Here is a 25,239-nt window from a genome sequence, read left to right as displayed (position 1 = left end):
AGTGTACTGCTGTACATGGATCTACCAAAATCAATTACACATATTTCACGGTCTTGGTTTAGTTTTTCGCCTAAAGTTAAAGATTGCACACTAAGCGGTTTCGCAGCTGGCGCCAGGCAGGAATGTGGACGACGCACGTGTTCGATTTTGCTGGACAATTCGCTGTTTCTCATATTTTTTTTATTACTTATGACGTTATATCCGTCGCTATATTATGACGTCAGACGGAAAAACGGGGAATTCCCTAAGTTGAAAATTCATAACCCCCCCCCCCCCTTTTTGGATTTCTGGATACGCCCCTGGCTGGACCAGTAACTTTAAAAACTGAAATCAGAGGTTTATTAGGAATTTTCGTGCAATCAAGACCAGGCTAGAAACATCTTAGTTAAAACTTGCTATTTAGATATATCAGGACCAACTGATTTCGGTTATCCCTTCTTAAGATGTAATCTTGTATTTTTGCAGTTATCGTTAATCAATGCGATCTAGGTAGGGCTGAATCGCAGTTGTTAACACAACATATGTGAGAGATTTGTTCATTACCTTTCGAGGTCTTTCTTTATATAATTTTGTTCGAGATGGAGCTTAAAATGTTTTCGTTTGACAGTTTTTTATTTTCTTTTTTTTTGGACATTAAAATTATTTTGAACACAAGTTTGTGAAACGACTTGTCAGGTGAAATTCTTAAAAACTTCGATTTTTATAAATGACCACTTCGATTTTTATAAATATTACTATTCAGCCATATTTCCAGGTAATTATCGAGCCTTCTCACCGAATTTTCGCGAAATGAAGTACAAGACATGTACTTTAAAACAGGGAGTCGAACCGTAACCGAACCGGAACTTTATAAACCGGTTTTGGTCCAAATTTTGGACCAACCGAACCCGAACTGTTTTATGTTCTGAGGAGCCGGAACTGAACCCTATATTTTAAATAAACCTTATAACCGAACCCGAACCTGTCAATAAAAGCGGTTCACTCCAGCATGACGTCACAACCTCTATTTTACTAAGTTAATCTATGTCATGTTCGAAAATTTTTAGGAAAAAAATGAATACTGATTAAACAAAACGTTAGTTTTTTTTATTTTCCAGATATTTCAATAACGCAAATTTTCCAGATATTTTCAATAACCCAACCGGAACGTTATAAACCGGTTTAGAAAATAAATTTTGGCGAACCGGAACTTTTAAAATGCTCGGAACCGAAACCGGATTCCGAAACAAATCTTGAACCCGAACCGGAAAAGTAAAAACGGTTCGACTCCCTGCTTTAAAAAGAGCTATCTCCGTATTCAATGCCGTTTGCGCTTTGCTTTTAATATTTCAACATAAGGCCGTTCGAATTCAAAGTCCCCCAACAGCATCTAATATTTACTTCAGAGATCTATAGCAACCACTTCGTCAAATGTTGTTTTGCTACAGAGAATTTTTGTTTTAATCGCTGTGATTTATTGCACCCGCATTACAATGTTTGCGTTATTTTTGCAGCCAATATGCAAACGATAAACGGAAAGTTTTCGGTAAAATTCCGTTACCTAGATTTCTTGCAACCACATCTCAATGTTTGCGATATCCTTGCAGCGAATGTGCAAGATTCAATTGTTTTGACACCAATTTTTATGCGTCAAGGCATTTACATCCGTTTTAGCATATGTTTTCAAAACGCCGATCCACGCCGCGGTGTAAACATAAATCAGTTTCCCAGGTCGTGTGGTATTCAAACTGTTGTCATTGAACTGAAGTCGGAGGCTGTTTCGCAATCGCGTTTTGACGTAAAAATTGTATGTTTCGTGTCAGAAATAAGTGCAAAGAAGCTTTTGAGGGATCCAAAGAAGCTTTTGAGGGATCCGCCCTTGTCACGTGACCTTTTATTAGATATTGTGAGAATTAATGACGTAAATCCTTCTTTGTTCGCAGAAATTTTGTTAACTGATTCTCGTCTATAAATAGCGTGTTCAATCAATATAAAATGGCTTTAAAGGCTTTTACCCAGACATCAAACTCGAGTGCTTTTGTGACTGAACCAGATAGGGGTTATTCACCCCAGCCGCTGCAAGCGGAAAGAGCAAGCTTTGTACGCCGAGTATCAGAGTTCTCGCCAATCAGTTCTGCAAGCTCAGACTCAAGCAGAAATTCTCCAGTCAAGAAGATACGTAAACCTTTCGTTAATCTTGATAGACTTCAAGCATCTACTTCAGCAGCTGCTAATTATACAGCGAAAAGACAATTGAGGAAGCCATCTCGAGGTCCTAGAACGCCACCTTTAATCAGACGAATTTCAGGATCCAGATCGCCCAAAAGATCTAGATCACCACCAAGGAGAAGATATCCATCGGAAAGAAGAAGCACTTACAGAAGAAATAGCCACAAACGTTCTCTGGAATCCGAAGATTCTTACGAACTGTATCTCCCGCCAGCTCGAAGACCTTCCTGGCGAATTCATGTCCCGTTCAGTGCAGGCACGTCAAGAGAGCAAATTACTTCCGATCGTCTACTTGAAAATCAACAATTGTGCCCCTTTGTGGATTCGTATTTCAAAACTCGTGCAGTAACTACTCAACAGATCAGACTTCGGAACGGCTCATTTGAGGCTATTATAAAGAGGACGGCATTCGGGCATCAGCGAATTTCGGCATATCAACGATATAGACAATCTTGGAATTACTGCTGTGCATTCTATGCAAGCCAACAACGAACCAGGAGACGTGTTCGTGTGGCAATCAAGTCATACTCCAACATCTATTGAAGGCAAGGTCTTGACAGAGACATTCTTGGCACAAAGAATTTTTATTGGTGTTCCATTACGTCTTATAATAAGTCTTGTTCTTTCAGATCTAACATTCTTACCAACGCGTTGTTTGTACACAGTCCTTGTGTTTGATTCGGCAACCCAGCAAATACACTTTTAGCAAAACTTATTGAATTTTAGTTAAAAGTAATCATCATCAACATAAATAGTAATATTTTTTGCTGAGAGTGTGTTTGCTGGATTGCTGAAGCAAGTCCTACAAGAAGTGTATAACATTTTTAGCTTATTAGCCACACATTCTTTTTGAACAAAGTAAACGCCAAAATCTTTACGCGCTTCGCATGGATCTTATTTGCCAAAAAGGAAAAATATACCCCAAAGCACATAAACATATTTTTCCACTATTTAGCTTCGGAATTGGCACTCCAGTGGGGTGCGAACTTTGAAGTATAAATATTAGATAAAAAATGGCTTCCTAATTAACCAAAGCCGATTGTTCAGGTTAATAACCCTTTCCAAAACAAAATATCACCCTTAAAGAAGTAAAGAACTTAAAAATTTAGAGTTATATAATAATTTTTAGCAAGAAGTTGATTTTCAGTCTTATTTAACATGTAACGAAAGCGCCGCCATTTTACAATGTTGCATAAGTTAACCGCACATGTTTTTATATTTAATGTAAAGGAGTGAATTAAATTAGCATATTAAAAAGCTTGAAAAGAAACAAGTCAAAAGCTTAATTACTATAGTAGAGGTTGCGCCTCCAGCAGAGGGGACATGCCAGTCTGCATTCTGTGGCAGGTGCACAGTGCACACCCCATATATTTTTTCTATAGCAACTTGTGTGCACACCTAAATTGATATATTGCGCACTTAAAAAACTTGAACTTAAAATTAAAAAAACTCTGGTATAGGATTTCCAACCTGAGGTTTGCAAAAAAATATTATTGCTCACCTGCACACCTCAAATTTTGGTGATCACAACCAAGATCTCGGCATGAAGTGCCATGAAATGCAGACTGGGGGACATGGGTGGCCTTTAGGTTAAACTCTATTAAAATGCATGACCTGACACCAAACCACTATTGGGAAGTATGGCAAGTGTACCTGCAAGTTTTTTTCTTCAACCTTTCAAAATTGCACCCCAAACTAATCTCAACTACAGCCCAAATATGTTAAACGCTTGTGCGACAAACGTTTACAGTGCAATGTATGCAATACAGAGTGCATCGGAAAATCATAAAGTGCACCCGAGGTGCACTTTTTTGGCCTTTGTTGCACCTGGTCACCCAGATTTTTTCAGCTGTGCACATGTGATATCTCGTCGAGATCGGCCATACCTTCCAGGCTTGACACCAAACACATGTGCAGTGCCAGGTGCTACATATATATTTTTCGTGCAATTTGAAAACGTTAGTGCAATGGTTATATACTTAATCTAAAAATATTTACTCATACATATCTGTATGTATAGCCAGTCAGGTTTTTTTATGTTACTTTTAAAATAATTAAGACTGGTTTTGTTTAAACTAAGTGCAATAATATCCGAAAAGAGATGAAAAGACAGCATGTATGTGCAAAATCCAATGTCTTCAAAGATTTGTCTCCTTGGATAGGGGACATTTACCCCCATTGGGAAAAACCATTTAAGATTAAAAACTTATCAATCAGCACTTCACAAGAAGATGACAAAAATCTGTTACGAGAGGGCAAGTGTCCAAGAGAGACACAAAAGGTTGGTTATTACGATCTTTTTTAAAAATTGCCTTTAAAAACTTATATTTAGTTGGCTTGTTCGATGTTTCACTCTTAGTACCTGTGCTACAATAGAATTACAATTATTCTTTAAACCTATTTATGTTGTTTTGTTATAATTTGCTTTCTGATAATTTGCACATTTTAGCCTAATTCCTGTCTGAAAAGAAACACTTTTGTTTAAAAACAAAAAAAAAATTTAGTTGTAAAATAGCTGCTACCACAGTACATAAAGACACGTTTACATTTTAGTGGTTTCAATCAATTGAAGATGCAAAAAACTATCTACAAGAATTTGCACATTCACAAAACCTAAAATTGATGAAGTCTAGCACCAAAAACTATGGTATAAATGCAAAACAAATTGGAACTGAAAAGAAGGGAAACACTTGTTAAATTTTAAAATGTTACAGATGTAGCAAGCAAGAAGATTTATTGGGATGAATTGCTTACTCCATTTATCATTCTTGCTTGTGACACTTCCAAATTGTGCTTTGGACAAGACACATTAAAAAGTTTGGGAAAAAATGCAACTGCTTCTATTTTAAAGACAGAAAAGTTTCCTCATTACAAGGTACATAATGGTTTAAACCTAACTTTAAATTGAAATAAATATGCAGCCGTAAAGAAGACCTGTATTTGATAGTTAGCTTTGGATCTGGAATATAACAGAAAATCAACTAGCAGAGCTATAAAAAGATTTTTGTCTTCGAATGACCCAGTATTAGAAAGAGAAGTGGCGTATTTGGTGAAGGTTCCCACAAATACAATTAGACCATGTGTTGAGGTATGTCATTCAATGTATTTCTTTAATTTATTTACTCTTTAAGCATTAGTTTATAAATGTGGCATTGGAAATATACAAGCTCCTGCATTGTTGGAAATGTGATTTGAAACATTAACATGCTATTTTATATGCATACATCTAAATGAAAAAAATTGTTATTACTTTTTTCATAACCTAGTTTTTTTTATTGATCTTTAAGTTCATGTTTTGTTAATTTTTCTTTTCATTTTTAGAAAACCTGCAGTGTTGAAACTATGGCGAAAAAAAGTCCCCCAAAGGTATGGGGTTTGCTTCAAACTGTGTAAAGTTTTTATTTAATTCAGTCCTTGTTTTACTTATTTTTAGTGTTTCCATAACATGGAAGAAGCTGAAACAGCAGTTCAAGATTTTGAGCAATCAACATTTTCAAAATTTATTTCCTACATGAATAGAAAGTGTGGTGAGTATTCACCTTAATAAATTAATATCATTCTGTTGAAGTATGTTCTTTCCACTTGTCCAAAAGATGCTTCAAAATGTATGATCCAATGGGATGACACGTTGATGCCTTTTGTAACTGTGCAAGCAAAAACCTTGGTATGCCAACATGGCAAAGATCGCAACAAGTCCTATAATGCCTTGCGGCAAAAGCAAGCTTTGGAGAAGGTGAATGAAATAATCGCTACCCTCTGATTATTATTGATGTAATATTGCACCACTTTATGGTTTGGTGTGTGTCCTGGGACAATGACGTATCCAATCCCCACCCCCTTTTTCTATGTAAATTTATCGGTTTTTTGTTCGTTTTCCTCAGAGTTTAACTCACTGTCCGAATCGGCAATGTTTTTAATATTATTGGGTCAAGCGTCTTGAATTACAGCGAAACCACAATCAAACGCAAAACGCCGTTTTCCGTCTCTTGTTTCGACTGTAAACGCAGGATATTTTTTCTCTTTCTCTTGGTTGATAAGCAAAGTGTGTATTCGACAATTGACAACCCTAAGTCAAACCTTTTCCTTTTTTACTCGCTAAAAACGAGTTTTCTCCCCCTAAAAATGGTGTTCTCGCTGTTCACTGTCTGCGCAAATATCCGATTTGGTGTACCAACGATTTTTTTTGTAACTGAAGCAGATTCTCTTTAACTGTCCGTTCAAATTTCGCCTTTTTTTGACCGTTCAAATTCGCCTTTTTATATAATAATAGTTGCTGCAAAATTGTTCTCAAAAAGCATATCATAAGACTACTTGTTGTGTGTGTAACCGCATAACCGCAGCTTGTATGGCGCAGATGTTGCGCTACTCGTGGCTTAATAACATCCGGAAAAAAAACATCTTCCTTTAGTTTTGCAGGTGGAAAAGGACGTGCTTGTTGTTTAGCGTAGTCCCGTTGATAGAACTTAAAAAACTGCGCTGCTGATAGTCGAAAGTCGAAACCCGATTCTACCAAAAGCAATCACACATATTTCACCGTCTTATATTAGTTTTTCGGGTAAAGTTTACGATTGCACACTAAGCGGTTTCGACGCACGTGTTCGCTTTGGGTCTTAAAGATTCTCTTTTGCTGTGTCTGAACTTTTTTCTTTTATTTATTGACGTCATTCAGTATTTTATGACGCCATACTCAATTCTATTTTATGACGTAATTAATCATTAACGTCTGACGGAAAATAGGAGAATTCCATAAATATAAATTTCGGGCCCCCTTTTTGATTTTCTGGATACGCCCCTGCCTGGGGTTATAATAGCAGATAAAAAAATCCTAATTTCAGGGTATATGTGCCAATTGTTTTAATACTTGACTACCATACCAGTCTACCATATTTCCTCCTTGAAGCAATTCAAATTTGCCTGAACTTATATATATCAAACAGTCAATGTAGATAACATCATATTTGTCCATTACAAAAGAAACCTAAACTTGTAAATCCGATAAGTTATTTTTTCACATTGTTTACACGTTTTTTCACGTTATGAATACATATTTTGATATAATGTTGCGCCAAATTACCTTAACACTCTGTTATAATATTATAAACATTTCATTCCTGTTTTTAGCAACTTCAACCAAAGAGAAAAAGATTATCTGTAAGGTCAAAAAAGAGAGATTGTAATGCCAAAATACAAATTCGGCTGTTGCTTAGATTTCCAAAATATCAGGTTTGCGTGTTGTTTTACTGCAATAAAGTAGTATCGCTTTTGGAGACACATCAATGTAATTCAGTATATCAAATAAAACTCCTATACTATACGTTTATACGTTTTTTGTAGATGGCAACAGAAAACGTGTTTCAACAAAAAGAAAAAAGTAAACTTATTCGCAAAGCTCTTGCCAGCAGTGATGAGAACCTTGAAAAAGAAACTAAATGTCTCATTTACTTTCCTGACAATGAAGATCATTCTGGTCATGTTCTTGGAGAGGTAAGTTATTATCTTATCATTGAAATCAAATGTGGAATTATTTGCTTGTTAAATACCGAAATCTTATCTGAATATATAAATCTCTACATTTAAAATGTGTTTAGGATCTTGGACAAAAAGCTATTGAATCGCAACTTTTTGGTAGAATAAATCAATTGGTTGATAATGGAATGACCACTGTTACCGAAATCAAATCAGACCTTGAGTCGTATGTTGTCAATGAGCTTCTGAAAGATCGGCCAGAATTACACAATCATTACCAAAAATTTATGCCAAAACAACGCGAGATTTCGAACTACAGCTACCTCGCGTATACCAGGCGATTTTATTTGCAAATTGATCAACAACTCAGTCCCAATGGATGGAATGATGTGCTACAATCAGGTGACAACATTGTGTTTCGGCCGCGTGAGGCTGCCGATCAGAAACTGCTGTTCGTCCATCAGTTCGATTGGCAAAAGAAACTTTTAAGAAGGTTCGGTACAACTGCCTGTTTGCTTGAAGCAACCTACAAGACTTTTGAATATACGAATCCTTTATTCTTTCTTGCTGTTAAGTCAAATCATGGGTATCACCTTGTTGGTAGTTTTATTACGCAAAACAGAAGCACTTCGGATATGGAAGAGGCTTTTCAGGTGTTCAAGGCGTGGTCAACTGATTGGGATTCAACGTTTCTCTATGTTAACAAATCTGAAGAACAAATACAAGCAATTGAAAAGCTTATTCCAGGTTTGTTAAGTTTTTGTTTTGTGACAATTAATGTAGAACTCAACGTTCGTTGTTTTATATATTATATTTTTTTGATTTTCAATGTAATACTATTTCTTTTACTAAACGTTGTTTTTATTATTTAGATTGTTATGTGTTATCATACGGATTTCATGATTACAATAATGTAACAGGAAATTATTCTATTGATTTAACGGAAAGTTGGAACTTTTTACCAATTGACAGCTTGCAAAATTGCCAACAAAAGGAGGACACACAAAGTCGCATTTCCAGCGTGTTATCAGATATCGCCAAAACTTCGCTAGAGGTCCCCTCTAACCGTGCCTTGATTGAGGCTGAACTTGAACTAAATAAGGTTCTTGAAAAGCTAAAAAAATGTTGCATTAATGCGGTTCAGACTGTTTGCGACAAAATTAAGGCCAAACGAAAATCTCTAACCGACAATATTGAACTTCCGACCAAACGCCAGAAAACTGCGTTGAATAAAAAACAACCAACTACGGTCCCGCAGCAATACCGAGCTTCAGAAGTTCCGTATACAAAGACAAATCCTTCAGAAATTGGTATGGAGGTGCCTGTTTCTGAATATACTTTTCCCATGAACGAAACGTTGTTTAAAAATGGACCTCACAACCTATCGTTTTTACAACTTAAGTCGCTTGAACCAGAAATGTCCGATGAAGAGAAATCCGTTCTCGTTTCCCAAGATCCCGATTTTAAAGTTGGTTGGCTTTACGACGAAGTCATAAACAGTTACTTGTGGTCGCTGAGCAAAAGTCACGAACATGTTATGTATGCGTCATCAACAGTTGCCCAAATAATGCAAAGAAGGGGCTCTCTCAAGCGACTGTGGCAAAATGTTACATTAGCAAACAAGCAGTTTATCTTTATTCCTTGGAATCCGACAGGAAGGCACTGGGTTCTGTTGGTTGTTGATATTAGAAGAAAATGTCTTCTTTATTTGGACCCGCAACAGATAGTTTGTGTGGAAACGAACACATTTGTAAAAAAGGCCAAACATTTTATTGACCATGCCATTTTCACCAAGTTTAAGTTTCATATTCGTTTCGTTGAAAGCAGCCCGAGATGTTTGCAAACTGATTCTGCAAGCTGTGGTGTTTTTGTTTGCATGTACGCCAAATGGCTGGCCAATAACGAACCTCTTGTGCAAAATGAACACAACGAAAATGACCGACAAAACATTGTTGACGAGATTGCTGGCGGTTGTTTAAATAAAATTTTGTCGAAAAAAGAAATTTGTAAAATTTGCAACGATAATATTCAACCTAATTGGATTCAATGTACGCGGTGTCAGCATTGGCTTCATATAGAATGCGTTGGATTAACTCCAGAAGAAGCGAATTCTTTTCAGTATTTTGTCTGTCCATTAGTATATGTTTAAACTAATTGTGCCATATTTCCTATTTCTTCGCCATTTTAGTGTGGTTTATGCTGTACCGTACTAAAGTTGAAATTATGTTTCTGTTTACTATAAACGTTTATTATATAGAAAAGTTTGATTACAGGACATTACCATGGGTTAATTTTTTCCAACGTAACCTAACCTATAATTTGTGGTAGTGCTGAAATAAACATATTTCGGCAGTTATACGAGTTAGTTTGAAATAGGTATGTCCGATGATATCAGTTCGGAGATTTTTTTCGGTATGAAATGATAGTACCGGCATTTGTCCGATACCAGGGCCATATCGTCGCCAATTTGATACCAAATTAACGTATGTATTTAAGCCTTTTGTGTAGTTCAACCCAGTGATTTTTTTACCTTCAATACTTTTTGTTAATATTGGAAATTCTAATGAAGTAGGAAGTATCGGACAACCTCATTCCAAAACTCGGTTAAGTTTCGACTGGCATTCTTGAATGCATGCAAAAACTAATTGTCATTCAGATGAGAGGTGTTTAGACTTGCATTTCTGTCTTTCTGCAATAAGGAAAACTATTTGTCGTTCGCTGAACCTTGTTAGCCGTCGTTATTTCGCCAAAGTTTGGAAAAAGAAAGTTTCTTTCGAATACGGTAAAGTTAGAGACCAATCTCACTCGGATGAGAGGTGTTTAGGCATTTTTCAGTTAATTTTGAAATAATTTTTAAAAAATGGACATAAATGATTTGTGGTAAACAGATGTAAAAAAATATAATAAAAATACCAAAACTTTACTTTGCCATAATGGTAATTAGCAATGGTGAAAGCATGCAGGTCGAAAATTTTATTTTGTCGCGTATAATATCTCCGGAAGTAAACAACATATCATTCCGAAATTTAAAGCGCCGAAAAGTTTACCCCACATAATTAATCCATAGGACAAGTTGCAAGGGTCGATCTGCTGAAAACAAAACGCTGGTTAACTTGCCATACTTTCCATGGAGCAGAGGATGTTTGATTACCCAAGTTTTCTAATAACAATTTCCAAAGCTCGTTCTACTTTCGTCATACTACACTCATTTGTTTAGCTATTTTCCTGAGCCTTCTGGTGTAAATGTTAACCTTTTAAAGTTTTGTAAGATTTCATTGTAAAAAAGTTGTTAGTTTAAGAAGGTGGGAACTTGGTTGTCAAAATAGAGTTGAGCGCTTGTCTAGAATCCTACCACAGTTCTAAAATCAACGCACAAAATTTGAGTTAGGATGCGGGTTAGCGTTTGGGTGTGGGTGGGTCAAGTATTATTATATTCCTAATTTAATAACAATACTTGACCCACCTTAACCCAAATGCTAACCTGTACCCTAACCCAAATGGTGTTTCGTTGTGGTAGTATTCTAGACCAGCGCCTAGAGTTGTTCAAAGTACACTATTACTGGGCATTAAATTTGCTCATCTTTCAAAACACGTAATTTTAATGCAGAAACTTGCTACTAATTGGTATAGGAAGTTGTACCCTGTATTAAAGTGATCTTTTCCAATGGTTGTCGAAATGGAGACTCAAAACATGCCATGTTGGTATTACGAAAAGGCTGATCTCAAGAAAACTCCTTCGTTCAATGATGGAATTAATGCTGAAACTGAAGCACGCTACAGAAGAGAGGGTCCAAGATTTATATTCGACATGGGAACAAGGGTAATTAAAAAATGTATAATTCTTGATTTTATACAGCCAGTAGCTAACATTTTAGTAGTTATTGTCATAATTGTTTTGGGTAAAATAGCAGGTAAAACTAAATATTTCCATCAATGTATTACAATTGCATTTTTCTTCAACTGACACTGGTGTGTTTCAATTAATTAGTGAAAAAAGTTTGTTTCCTTCATTGCTATATTCATATTTTCAGCTTGGACTACACCATGACACAATTGCAACTGGAATTGTTTTTTTCCATCGCTTTTACATGTTCCATTCATTTAAAAAGTTCCCCCGTCACATCACTGCAACTTGCTGTTTGTTTTTGGCTGGAAAAGTTGAAGAAACACCAAAGAAGTGCAAGTAAGTTAACAAGTAATTCACATACCCTTAATTCACTAATTAGTACTTACTGTACTTTAAACAATTCTTATTTGGCACTTAGTCCATATTCCTGTGGTTCTTACCTGTTTGACACTTGCGGCCCAGTAAAAATACGAAGATCGTTTCATGGTATATACAACACTTTATGTCAGCCAAATTCCTGGTATATCGTAAGGGAACAAAACATGCTACCATTAACCAGTGACACTTTTCTTGATTACTTATCCTCAAATATCTTTTACTTTCCAATAAATATCTAAATAGCTGATTTTAATGTCCTTTCTTAACTTTTATTATATTATATGACACTTTAGCATTTCTTATAACTTCCTTTCTAAAATATTGTTGTAAATTGTTAACTTTTCAATGGTATTAGCATTTTATTGTTTTGCCTCTCTTTGTGATTGTATGTGTCTGCTAAAAGGCTCTTTGTTTTTCATTACTTCTTATGTACAGAGATCTTATCAAAGTTGCCAGAAGCTTGCTTAACGATGCACAGTTTGCTCAATTTGGCGATGACCACAAAGAGGAAGTTTTAACCTTTGAGAAAGTTTTGCTTCAGACAATCAAATTTGACCTAACCGTTGAACATCCTTACAAATTCATGGTGCAGTATGCCAAAGCACTCAAAGGTAAGAGAAATATTTCTCCGCTATTATTTATTGTATTGTTAAAAATAACTTTAATGGAGAAGTATATATTGACAGGCTGTGTATTAACAAACATAGAGATGGAAATAACATTTGAACAAACTTTTCTAAATACACAAAATAGCTCATTTATTTATTTTTTACTTTGTCATAAATTTACTATTTTTTTCACCAAATTTCGTATTTGTATATTTGTTAGGTGAACGTTCAAAGATTGAAAAGCTTGTACAAATGTCATGGACCTTCATTAATGACAGCCTTTGCACTTCACTTTGCTTGCAATGGGAACCACAAATCATAGCTGTGGCTGTTATGTATTTGGCAGGTAGGTTATACTTTTCTTCTAAAGGTGTTAAAGACCTGTAGCATAGAGTCATATATAATACATCTGGACTAAATCATATAATATCAGATCCCACTGCGTTGTTGTATACAAGTCATGTTTAAATAACTTAAAGACCCCGTCAAGTTATTTTTAGAATACCTTATGAACAATCATCCAAATAAATACAAATCAAATTCTAAGTCCAATCTTTTCTTTTTTTTTGAATTATTAAGCAAAATGTTTTACACATAAAATTAAGTAAATGCCCCGATTTTACCCAAATTGTATTGAATTAAAACACTCCATTTTAGTCTAATTATCTTTTAGTTTAATTCAATGCAAGTCATTCGTCATTGACATAACACTTAAGTCATTACAACACTGCCTTAGTGTAATAATTAATTTAAACATGTATATATATTACCAATTGCTACGCTCAATATCCAAACAAAATTGCACTTTTCTAAAATTTGCAGGCTCCCTAGAATTTTGCAGATATTTTGATATCATACTATGAGTGTTTCATTAGAACATCGGCCATCACTCTTTTGTATTTTTGTAAGGTCGTCTGTGTAAGTTTGAGCCACAGGATTGGGCTTACAACAGAGGAAGGTGGTGGGAACAGTTCATTGATGATATAAGTATAGAATTACTGGAGGACATTTGTCACCAGGTGCTATGTTTTAAAAATTATGTTTACCATGTGTGAATAATGCTTAATAGGATGTCATGTAACCAAAAATAAGACTATACTGTATATTGTAGGTTCTTGGCAACACACTATGTGTAATTTAAGTACATTTTTGTAAATAGGTTTTGGATCAGTATTCCCACGCTAAAGGTGGTAAAGCAGGTTCATCGGGAAAAGCAAAACGTGAACACCCGAAAACTCCAGCAGATGGAGAGAAAAGTTCTGAACCTCAGGTAAATACCTAAGTTTTGTTTCATTTGTTACTAAATGCACGAAGACTGTTTTGCTCTAGCTTGCAATAAACAAATTTCATGTATAAACGGCTTATAATCAAAAGTACTTATCCAAACTGCTACATTTTTTTTCTAAATATTGTTTTATTGCTAAATGCACTAAGTCTACTTTGCTCTAGCTTGCAATATACAAGTTTTCATGTATAAACGACATACAATCAAAAGTACTTATCAAAACTGTCACATTCTTTTTTCCAAGTAATTTTTTTTGAATGAAACCAGTTTAAACATTATTCTCCCAATTTGTGACTCTTAAATTGTTGGTTGTGGCACGGCAGTGTGCCCAAAAGTGTGCTGCATTTTTTATAATGTCGAAAGTAACCTATTTGTTTTACAAATAGACATGCAGAGAGTCATGTAACACTTAAATGCATGCTATATGTTAGGCTATCAGCTTGACGTCTGGTTAAAAGATGATTGTTATGAAGGTGTAATCGTAATATTTTGTAAAAAGTGTGCTGCAAATTAGTTTTTATTTTTTAGTATATTGCCAGCTAAAAAAGTTTGAGGAGCCCTGTTTTAGTTTTTGATCTTTGCATTAACCATTTTTTAAACTTTCCACCATTTCTTACCTCACTATGTAAATTTATTTTTTTAGGCCAAAGCTTCAAGAAGTGATTCACTTAAAAACACACCAAAGCCAAAACAGCCTTCACAGGTAACATTCAAATAAAAAGTACAGTTTAAGGTGCGGAAGTACATATACTTGGCAGGGTTATATAAATAGAAACACTAGGTCTGTCTTTAAGTTAAAAAAGTAAGGGAGAGTAATTTTGATAAAGTCAAATTGCCCCTAAAAATATTATACAAAAGCAGCGTAAAGTGCACTACATGACTGCGCAATCCTAACCCATACTTCAGTTCAGCCTCAGGACTCAAAATTGTCGGTTTATTTGGCTGAAGTCAGACTGGGACACGATGAGTCCACCGTGCGCTTATGCAGTAGAAAGTTTGGAACTGATAAGGCCACAAAATGTAAATCGTCAAAGTTCAATAGGTGGTAGTGGGTTGGTGAATTATAGCACTCCATTGCAAGGATTGCTGTATAGTCAACGTAGTTGGTTAATTTAGCTGGGGTCGAACTCGGGCCTCGACTTTATTTTCAAGACGAGTTGGACTCGGAAGACTCAACTCCGCAAATGTGGTTCACTAATATGAAGTCCATTGATTTAAATTATTATTTACAGTAAAACCTTTTTCGTTCCTTACACTACGAGTTTTGTAAACGGCCAGTTTAACCCTGCGTTCCGTCCGGTGCCTTCAAACAACAAACACGTTTGTCCGACCGCAGACGCCCAGCAAAAAGTCGCACTCGTCCGCCAACTCGTCCACCTCCAACAACAAGAGCAAGCCGGCCAGTGGCGAAACACAGAGGCAGTCGTCGTCCAACACCGAAGTGATCGCCATGGATACAGTCGACACGGCTGATAGCGGCGGCATCGAACAGGGCCAGCCACCGGCTGCTAGCAAAAGCCAGGTAACACAAGCTCGATCATTGTTGCTTGGTATCTTTGACGGTTGTTTTTGGCCATTGGGCCGTGACACTTTTCTTTTTAAGCAAAGGCATTTTGGTGGCCCACGAACTGATAAAAGTGAAATGTTTAAACTGTTATCTCACCAAAAACGTAAAGTGAAAAGTGATTTTATTTGCCTTTTTCAATTTGGAAGGCGGGTAAACGGGCGGGTAAAAAGTTGGTATGAAAAAAATCTGTAAAACTATCAAAACTTTATTATAAAAGATTTATAAATCAAAAATAGAAAGTTACATTTAAAAAAATAGAAAATCCCAACTTTGTGGTTTGTGTTACCCTTCTAGGTATGGCACCACAGTCAAGTTTTCTTTTTATTTTCAATTAAACAATTCCTAGGCGAATCCTGCTCAATCCCAGACGCCTACGAGACCGGCTCCGAAAAGCGATTCGTCAACTTCATTTTACAGCAACCTTAAGCAGTACCAGTCCTTCTTGGGTTCCGCTGACCCGGCCACGCTTGGATTTCTCCCACCCGGACCCAACCCTTACACCCAGGGCCAGAGCTTCCTGAGCCAGTTCCCCGGCTCGATATCTTCCGGCCCGGGTATTACCCCGCAAACGCCCCCGGTTCACCCACCTTTTAACCCCAACACCGGCGGACCGCCCCCACCCCCTTCGTTCCCCGGTTTTCCCATGCCCGGCTCTTTCGACGGGGGTTTCCCGCCCAATCGATTCCCCCACACCCCACCTGGTACGGACCCAGGGATGTACCCACCCCCAGGAAAAGGTCCCTATCAAGGGCAACCACCCTTTGGGGCCAACCAGCCGCCTACAGGCCTGGCTACGGTTAGAATAACTGGACGGCGGGACCAACCCAGTGGCCAGCAGTGGCCTTAATTGTCGCAAATCCCTCGACGTGCCAAGCTATGTGTGTACGTGTTTTGATTTCAGTCGAATAGGGAGGCTGAAATACTGTGCGGTGATTGGCTGAACTGACAACTTGTATGTTTGAAACTGTTTCGAAACTAAAGTTTTTCTTAAAATCAACTGCCTATCGAAAATACCGATTTCGCAGATCGGTACCGGAATGTTTTCCTTGCTGTCGATCCAAGCGTATGTGCGCTGGTAGGACCAGCTTCAGCTTGTGAGAAAAGGTCTTAAAACAGCAAAATGGGTTCTGCAGTATATGTTAGCTGTAGTGCAGGGGTTCTGAAACTTTTTTTACCGCGGACCCCTAAAGATTTTTTTGCTTTGCATGGACCCCGGTAGACAAGAAATGCTCCAAAATGACGTCATAAATTGACGTCACAAAACAAATAGACTTCATGACTCTGTTATTTCGGTCCGAAAAATGTGAAAGTTATATGGAGTCTAACTATACATTCAGTGCAAAACCGTTTAATTTTTAATTTAAGTGTTTTCTTTTAAAAAATAATTACTTTAAGTATACACTAGTTTTTTAACTAGGCCTTCATGGACCCCCTAAAACTAGTTGACGGACCCCCAGGGGTCCATGGACCCCAGTTTAAGAACCCCTGCTGTAGTGCCTTTGTTGCAATACGCGTTCGTTTAACAAAGGCAAGTGTGGACTGGCCGAATAAAATATTTCTCCCAAGGTTTGTCCCAGAGTTCATAAAACTGCTATGTTCGTACCAATTTGTTTAGATAGTTACCCCGTAATAACGAAGAAACAATATTTAAGCAACACGTAGGTTTACGACCCTACGACAACTATTTATCAGTCGTATAGAAATTTGTTCAAACGGATTCTTCATTAAGTTATCACAATGTGCTGAACAACCAGTTTCAGCGTGTCTTGATTAGTTAATGACTATTTGAACGTGGTGAGATTCAAAACCTTTTGTAAAGTATCATTTTTGTTTAAGGGCTTACGTAACGACGTGTTAACGAGAACAGGCTTAATTGTGGTCTAATCCGAATACACATATTTGGCCCGGCAGTATGAAAGGTTGCACACCCCTGCTCTATAGTGGTAAAACTGTTTTTATGCAGGATTGTTTTTACAGAAACAATTTAACGATTTTTCAGCAAGCATTTACTTCACAACAAACATATGTTTAAATACGTTTTCACGATTGATGTAAAATGTATGGCGTGAAAATTAAGTATTATCATTTAGCAAACACATGGAAAACAAGAATTCATTTCCAGTCAGTTCAAAACAAATTTATTGATTCAGTGTTGTGTTGGCGGAATTGAATGACTTTTGTTTCGGAAATGGTTTGATACTTTATTAAAACATTGGTTTAATATATTTTTAGTTAGTTTAATGTTTAACATAGCAAGCAATTTGGGGCATACTGGTTTAAGGTTGTAGTAAGAATATGAAGCCCATACAGAAGTATATCATTTTTTCCCAAGTTCACATTTATCCTAAAATGCAAAAATGTTTACACTGATAAACAATTGGCCTAATATTCAATGGCACAGTTACGTCTTTAATAAATCTATGGTTCACTGCCCCCCGCGCTAAACAGCATTCTCATTAATGTTCCTGTCGACGTCTGTGTATTTCGTTCCGGACGAAGTTTCGTTCTTTGAGCTCTCGTGATCTTTACCTCGACAAAAGAATACTGGTTTGACGCAGTGGCGAATCGCCCCACGAAACTTCTTGTTTCTGACACTGTACAGTACGACGTTCACCAGGCTGCAAATGAAAGAATGACGGCTTAAGAACATTTTTTAGGACTAAAGGTCTGTTTACACTACAGCTGCCCTGAGCTGAGCAAAGCGTAAATTGCATTTAAATTTTTATTGTGGCGAGCGTTTCACGCTTTGCTTAACTCCGGCCCCGTGCAGCTGGCTTAAAGTTACGCTTTGGAGCGATTTTCACGTTTTGCTAAACTCAAGCTCAGTGCAGCTATAGAAACACGTTACGTTTGGGGCGATTTTTACACCCAGCGCAGCTCACTGCAGCTGTAGTGAAAACAATTTCACACCCAGTTGAGCTCAGCTCGGCTCAGTGCAGCTGTAGTGTAAACGGGCATTTAAGGAAAACGCAACCTATTTAATCCAACAAAATTTGAACAGTTTGCGCGAATCTCGTTATATGAAATCTATTTTCTCAAGGCTCGAATGTTAATTATATTTTTTCGTTGAAGTAGAATCACAACTTTAAAGTAGACACATATTTAGTTGAACAGTAAATTATTGGTTAAAACAAAAATACAACATCGCCTCTACCTGTTGGTCGTTGCAAGGTAGAAGCAGATCAAATATGGCGTCGGCGTGTCGTTGCAGTTCAAAGCGCCCACCATGCTTAGGATTCCTACCACTGCAAGAGGGACTGTAGACAAAAAAGCAAGTAACGGTTTAAAGCAGTGGTTCTTAATCTTTTGACACTTAGTAAATATGCAAAAATATTTTCGCGGACTGGTAAACAGAATTTTGAAGGCACGATTTTTTTACCTGGATAACCAGGCAAATTTTAAGCTAGAACGCCATAAAGTAGTCTGGGCGTTTTTCTGCTGAACGGTATCTCTTAAAAAGGGCATAACATTCTAAAAGTTAAATTGCGCTAAGCGCTAATGTTTGCATTTACGCATTTAAAGTTGGTGAAAGGTTATATCCAAGCGGAAAACTATACAAAACTTTTTCCGCCTTTAAGAACCACTGGTTTAAAGAGCACATAAATGAAACAAATTAGACCAACCTTTTTTAAGTACCGGTACTGATTTTTTGACCCGTCCTTCACATTAGACTTTGTATAAAATATTGCACATATGACTATATGTAGATGAATATAATCGCAGTTGGTTATAACATTTCGCAAATTGATAAAAGCAGTTGATAACACAGACAAATTGAATATAAGGATAAAAAATACGTCTCGGCGGACGAATTAAAGGTAGGTTACCTTAAGGCGGTGAACTTACTGAGTGTAACTGTGAAACCGACTTGCATAAGTGCAAGGGTAACGAACATCGCTCGCTCTTTTTTCTGCTGGGAAACCTTGCTGTTATCACCTTCGCTTAGTGACCGCCACTTTCGCACGATTTTGAAATGGAACACGAAACCCGTGACGATTGTAGTAATCGTCTTCAACAGACAAAAATTATTATTGTTTAGTATAAAGGCTTGTCTTGAAAAGCCACGGTTGTTAGCCTAGTTCTTTGATTGTCTCGTGGCTTTAAGTGATTTATTTCTGTTTTTAATAAAGTTACACAGGTTATAAACAAAGAGATTTTGACAAATATATTAGACCTCATAGGACATTTCGTTTTTTTTTTTTACACGGCGTCAATAGAAGATACTATTTGTATAAGAAATTTGATAATCCAATTCCAAGACCTATAGGGTTTATAGCAGGGCTTGTTAACAATGCAACTAGGCATATGTAATAAAAAATTGCTTGCAGGCAATTGATGAAAAATACAGGACGCCATACCCCTAAAAACGTCGCGCATGCTTCGCATTGTTGCACGACTGCCAAATTGGATTTGTATACAACGTAATCACGTTAACGATATGTTCGCCCGATGAAAGACGTCTTATCAATTATCATGCATCATGAATTTATAAATTCCTTTAGTAACGTCGTATAAAGTTATTTTATGGATAATTTGTTATTTAAAAAATAATTTTAATCAGTTTATTGATATAGCTAATGTGAAAAATGCACATGCATTAAACGTTACCAACTAATACAACACAATGCACTCACCATTACAGCGTATGGTATCCCAAGTATTACCACAAGTAGAATTCCCAAGGGAGTAAAGTCGATAGGGGGTGTTAGATTTCTCAACGTCAGGTTATAAAGAAATACGGTTTGCTCGTAAGAATACACGTAGTCGGAAAACCATACTGTAAAAACGTTAGGCTCTTTTAAACGAGGGCGGTAGGCAAATTTGACATGGAGGACATCTTACGTGGTGCCACTGCGGAAAGAATGGAAGCCAACCAAATTAGCGCCAAGCCAAGGTATAAATGACGGCTCTTCTGAAATTTAAACTCAAGAGGTCGCAGGATGGCGTAAAGGCGCTGGAACCCCATGAATATGAGATGGTTGATGGAAGCGACGTAGCCGAGCATGTAGAATACGCCACCAGCGTTGGCCTTTTGCGAACCTCGCAAGGATAGTTGGAAGGCGTCAAGCTGGGTTGGCGTCATGTTAATTGTCCATGCGAAATGCGGGAGGGTTATGAACAAGATTTGCACACCTGTATAAATACATCCATATCGCAGGTGAGATATTTTTAGCCATTTTAGTTACGTAAGGGGCAACTAAAATAGAAAACATCTGTAGTATAATAAATATTATTTGCTTCTAAATAAGGTAATTTTATGCATGTTCGTAATGTCGTATAAAATTGTTAAAGTATTTTCAGAGGTCACCTGATTGGCTAAACATTCTATGTTTATTCGTTGACCCAATAGGTATACTTGTAATTAAAAGTTGTGCGATACTAATAGTTACCTTTAACCAATCGACTCCATTATTATGCTCAAACAAGCAAAATATTAAAGGATTTAAATTTATTTTTTACTATTTTTCTTTATAAATCTACCTTTTAACTTATAGCCTATAATTGCTGCGTTAGAAAAACTAGGGCTAAAACGCACAAATAACATTGGTATTGGATCGGCACCGAGACCATCCTAGTCTCTAAGTCTTACAATTAATCTTACGTTTTCGTGCGGTTGGTTGAAAGGCAGAGCCGGATCGAGGGGACCACGTGGTCATGACCACCTTCCAACAAACTGTTTTTTGCATATTTTAACTACGATATTGCAAAAAAATTCTCAGTTGTTCCTTATGCGTTTTAGCCCAAAATTTAAAAATCGTTTCAGTCCAAAGGCGTCATGCGCTTCATCGTCCGATTTGAAATATGAAATTTTGGAAACTTAAACATTATGTAAAGGCATATTTTCGTTTGCGCGAATTGATAAATCTTAATAAAGTACCTTTTGCATTAAAGGTAACACATTTCCAACCTAAAACTACAAAATGAACGAACTATGTGGCGTTCTTAAGGTTTACCTATTTATGGCGTTTTGTTACATGTAACTTTGTGACGTCATTTCTGAAAAAAAATTTTATGTCGTCATTTAATAAAAATCCGAGAACCAAGGCACTAATCAAACCTAATTAAAAAAATAAATGCAAATAACTCATTCAGGTGTAGGACTAAGAAGACATTTTACAGCAGTTACAGTTCTTTTTACAGCAGTTGCAGGGAATTCAATTGTGTATAAATCTTGTTACAAAGAGTTTGTCGAGTGTTAGCAAAACAGGTCTCCTTTCTATTGATAAGGCCATTAGAAAAGCTTTGCTTGGGCCATTGATTAAAATAACAGTTAAGAAGAGTTCATAGATTGAGGACAGAAATAAATGTCATTAACACAATTGTTAGACTAACAGTGGTTCTTCCTGTTTCATAAATTTTTAGCTTTGTTAAAAATAGTACACTGTGATTCCGGTGTTAGGAACAATTACGTAAGATACGGTATTAATTATTAAATCCTATTGACAAAACACCGTCTGTGGAGATATTCGTATAGCACCACTTTAAGCTTTTGCAATGCCATTTTTATGCTTTGTTAAGGATGATAATAAAATTAATCGTTGCACAGTGCCCAATAGAAATTTGGGAGAAAACTATATGAGCTATAAAAACATAACCTTTTAATTATAAGGGTGGTAATTTAAAGCAATAACTCTTATGCTAACCCAGCGTTACCTATAGCGTTTCGGTGCGCCATGGAAGACTGCTATAGGTGCGCCGCGAGCTAAAGGAAAATAAAACGTATATAGGTCCTATTATATAAAACATATACTTTTTTCCTTCCTATTAAGCTTAGCTCATTAATTTCACAAGCCTTTTAAGTAGAAAACGCAATTAGACCTACAAAGCAACAATATCTAAATCAGATAATTAATCTATAATAGGCTACCATTATTAGGCCTATTAAGACCGCCGGCATAATAACGCCAAATTCCAATAATAACCACGACAGAATAAGATCTAAAATAGTCCAGATAAGACCTGAATATGTCGAAATAAGTTCAAAATTAGTCGAAATAAGACTTTAATGACTAAATAACGTTTTTAGTCTTCAAGGCTGGAGTCCCTTAAAAAAAAAAATTGCAGGCAATTTAAGAGAAATACCGGTACACCTGAAAAAAATCGCGCTCGCTTCGCTCGCAAGGTGCTCCGCTACGTTTTCATACGTGTTTAGGTGCGCCCCCAAGTAAAAAGGTTAAGAAACACTGTGCTAACCTGTAAGCATATCGGCCACGGCCAGCGAACACTTGACGACGTTGTAATGTCCCGTGAATCCGTCTCTTTTCAGAAGCGAGCAATAAAGGAGAAATCCATTGCCGAGCAGGATACAAAGAGCTAGCAACAGAACGACTGTGGCGAATATTCCCGCTCCGGCCATACTGCAAACTTGGCATTCAGATAAAGTAACATTTTGGCACGTGTCGACCGCCTTAGCATCGCAAATGGCTGGTAAACCGCAAAGGATGCTTGTCACATTGCTTGTGTTGTCAAACGTAGGTGCGACAAATTGACGGTCAGGTATCCAGTTGCCTAGAAGGGGAACGAGCGGTGTTCCCATTGTTATAAATTCGGGTACAATAACCAATTTAAACGGAATAGCTGAGATATTTTGCTCCGGGCTCGTCATTTTGTTGTTTTTCTATTCCTTTGCAAGTTTTGGTAAAAACAGAATTTTCTTTTATAAATTGTTACCTTTAGCATATTTCCGATAAACCACCCATATGCACTTATAACACTTATAACACAATATGTTTCAAAATAGTGGTTCTGTATGAACTTTTCTGATCTTTTTTAAACAAGCTCTAAATTTACCTAACCTGTAAAAAGTATAGGTACACTTACATACTCCTCATTAATACCTGTTCGCTCGGGCATAACATATACAAGCCTAAATGTCCGATGACACCTTTGCCCTATACGTTACTAAAGGAAGTCAATGCTATGTGTGTCCGAAACACCCCGTCAAAAACATCCATCATCCTTGCATAACAACCGCGATTTAGCTGCGAAAATTACTTTATTTTATTTTTGCGTTAACTGAAGTATTAAGGTCGGCCTTTCCAAGACTGTCAAGTCAAATTAAAAAAGTTAGACATTACGTTATCATTGGATGTGGACTCTAGTGGTTAGTTAAATGCATTTGGCAAATCTTCAGGGGCAATAAAAGTTTTTTTCTTGCCAATATAGAAACGTGTTGTACGTGTCGTGCGCTAAAGCTTACGGAAACGAATCAATCAAAGACATCAGCAGATCCTGCTGAACGATGTGCAGTTTTCACACCAGTCTTCCGAATATCACAAAGAATAAGTAACCAACTTCAAAAGGCGTTTTCCCGAACAAACCAATTCATTTGACGCGACTAAACCATTTTGTTTTTATATTTAATTATGGTAATTGTATTGCCCACCGGCTCAACTATAGAACGGCTTGCTATATATTTGTTTTCTGATAAGTAAGTGTATTGTAGGTAGTGAGATTAACTTATGTTATTACGAGACCGTTGATGCATAGTGCTAGCACGAGTACATCTGCCCACGGCATTAGGCAGCGAGCTTACGTTAACTGCTTGAGCGGCATAACAATAACCGTTGCTGTACAAAAAAGTCGTGTCGTTTTTTTTTAAACCATTTTAACTAAGCAGCCAGTGTGCCAGAGTTAATTGCGACAACCCAACTGAAATGTACTTAAAATTTTCTTACCCCAACAAAAAACATGCATTACATAAAAAAAGCAAAAAGCCGCCACAAAGCCCTTTGTTAAATAACAAAACATTTCTATCCCTTAACCCTCAATTAAATAAAAACATTTCTAACAGTTTGTCCTAACGGCCTGTGGTACGACAACTGGATAAGTCTAGAAACTTCAAACAAAGCGATTGAGGCGACAGACAAAAAACATATGCCAAAGAGTATTCATGACAAATCAAACATAGACTTTTGAAAACATGGGTTTAACGTTTGAAATGCCACTTCTGTCGTAAACTGCCTCTTAAATTATTATTATCGAGATATTTTGATACTAAAACCTGGCGACTTAGCAGCACGCGTTACCTAAACCGGGCGACTTGGCAGCACGCGTTACCTCGAAGTAGCCTTGTGTGATCTTAAGTTAAGTTTGGATTAAGCCCGGCACACACTCTTTATAGTACTGAAAGTACCTTTTCGAACCAACGCCGATGAGATAAATTTTAAAGGCGCAATGAAGGTGGCAATTCAAACTGAAGATGCAACAAAGGCCACAAAGCAGCACAATAGGTATAAGTGCTAAACGGCACTAAACCTCTTACTGTAAAAACTGAAAACTGACACAAGAGCCTATCACAAGAACTCAGCAAAACTTTACCCGGCGCCTTTTTAGGTTTTACAATTTGCAGTAAAATATTTACGAATTTGAATACTTTATTCGGTAAACCATGGTCAAAGCCATACCATGTAAATGTAATGTGTCTTATAGACTAGAGGTTATGCCTGAGGGCACAGCCTTATTTATTTGCACAACAAAATACAGCAAAGAAACATGAGCTTAAAAACGCAGCCACGGATACCTAAGGCACGTTGGTATATTGTAGGGTTGGGCAAACGCGTTCTTTGAAAGAGTTACTTGCAAAAAAACTGCAAACAAAAGCGAGACGCAGAATTATTATCGTAAACACGAACACGGTGAACATAACTCTTGCTATTCAGGTTGAGGAGCTACAAAAACAAGTCGGCGATCGCAGTAACACAACAGAGTTTTAAGATTCATTGTTTATGACGTTACGCTATCAGGTAACTTTCTGACTTCATCCCTGAAAATGGCCCAAACCTCAATATGGGATCTGACTCTTTGTTAACACCTTCAATATGTCCCTCTTTTTTCTCCATTTTTATTGAACATAATTTGTATTTTGTTTGGACATGTC

General features: G+C 36.9%; 3 protein-coding genes across 3 annotated transcripts; 2 read left to right on the top strand and 1 right to left on the bottom strand.

Annotated features, from left to right (window-relative positions):
- Positions 1-4,300: 4,300 nt before the first annotated feature.
- On the top strand, positions 4,301-10,044 carry LOC146169255 (uncharacterized). Its single transcript, XM_083389246.1, has 11 exons — positions 4,301-4,489; positions 4,762-4,855; positions 4,923-5,083; positions 5,156-5,296; positions 5,530-5,574; positions 5,642-5,735; positions 5,802-5,941; positions 7,330-7,431; positions 7,543-7,692; positions 7,797-8,421; positions 8,547-10,044. The coding sequence occupies exons 1-11, from the start codon at positions 4,310-4,312 to the stop codon at positions 9,821-9,823; spliced, it is 3,009 nt and encodes a 1,002-aa protein (XP_083245372.1). The 5' UTR covers positions 4,301-4,309; the 3' UTR covers positions 9,824-10,044.
- Positions 10,045-11,312: 1,268 nt separating this feature from the next.
- Positions 11,313-16,980, top strand: LOC146169254 (uncharacterized). Its single transcript, XM_083389138.1, has 9 exons — positions 11,313-11,494; positions 11,706-11,857; positions 12,335-12,510; positions 12,728-12,853; positions 13,417-13,526; positions 13,667-13,777; positions 14,436-14,495; positions 15,129-15,314; positions 15,706-16,980. The coding sequence occupies exons 1-9, from the start codon at positions 11,339-11,341 to the stop codon at positions 16,204-16,206; spliced, it is 1,578 nt and encodes a 525-aa protein (XP_083245264.1). The 5' UTR covers positions 11,313-11,338; the 3' UTR covers positions 16,207-16,980.
- A 453-nt stretch (positions 16,981-17,433) lies between these two features.
- On the bottom strand, positions 17,434-23,144 carry LOC146169253 (rhodopsin, GQ-coupled-like). Its single transcript, XM_083389149.1, has 6 exons — positions 22,554-23,144; positions 20,202-20,492; positions 19,994-20,136; positions 19,206-19,368; positions 18,514-18,616; positions 17,434-17,977 (listed from the first exon to the last, which is right to left on the bottom strand). The coding sequence occupies exons 1-6, from the start codon at positions 22,963-22,965 to the stop codon at positions 17,800-17,802; spliced, it is 1,290 nt and encodes a 429-aa protein (XP_083245275.1). The 5' UTR covers positions 22,966-23,144; the 3' UTR covers positions 17,434-17,799.
- Positions 23,145-25,239: the final 2,095 nt, after the last annotated feature.

This window comes from Ascidiella aspersa, chromosome 1, assembly GCF_963924565.1.
Source record: "Ascidiella aspersa chromosome 1, kaAscAspe10.2, whole genome shotgun sequence".
NCBI classification, from domain to species: domain Eukaryota; kingdom Metazoa; phylum Chordata; class Ascidiacea; order Phlebobranchia; family Ascidiidae; genus Ascidiella; species Ascidiella aspersa.
Note: the sequence above shows the minus strand (reverse complement) of the source record. Positions and strands in the feature narration are given on the sequence as shown.

Coding starts and splice junctions, on each gene's coding strand:
- LOC146169255 (XM_083389246.1), top strand. CDS start 4,310: ATGAAAAGACAGCATGTATGTGCAAAATCCAATGTCTTCAAAGATTTG. Junction 5,942..7,329: donor AAAAGCAAGCTTTGGAGAAG/GTGAATGAAATA, acceptor TCCTGTTTTTAG/CAACTTCAACCAAAGAGAAA. Junction 8,422..8,546: donor AATTGAAAAGCTTATTCCAG/GTTTGTTAAGTT, acceptor TTTATTATTTAG/ATTGTTATGTGTTATCATAC.
- LOC146169254 (XM_083389138.1), top strand. CDS start 11,339: ATGGTTGTCGAAATGGAGACTCAAAACATGCCATGTTGGTATTACGAA. Junction 11,858..12,334: donor GAAACACCAAAGAAGTGCAA/GTAAGTTAACAA, acceptor TCTTATGTACAG/AGATCTTATCAAAGTTGCCA. Junction 13,527..13,666: donor TGGAGGACATTTGTCACCAG/GTGCTATGTTTT, acceptor TTTTGTAAATAG/GTTTTGGATCAGTATTCCCA.
- LOC146169253 (XM_083389149.1), bottom strand. CDS start 22,965: ATGACGAGCCCGGAGCAAAATATCTCAGCTATTCCGTTTAAATTGGTT. Junction 20,137..20,201: donor TCTTTCCGCAGTGGCACCAC/GTAAGATGTCCT, acceptor ACGTTTTTACAG/TATGGTTTTCCGACTACGTG. Junction 17,978..18,513: donor TACCTTGCAACGACCAACAG/GTAGAGGCGATG, acceptor TTTCATTTGCAG/CCTGGTGAACGTCGTACTGT.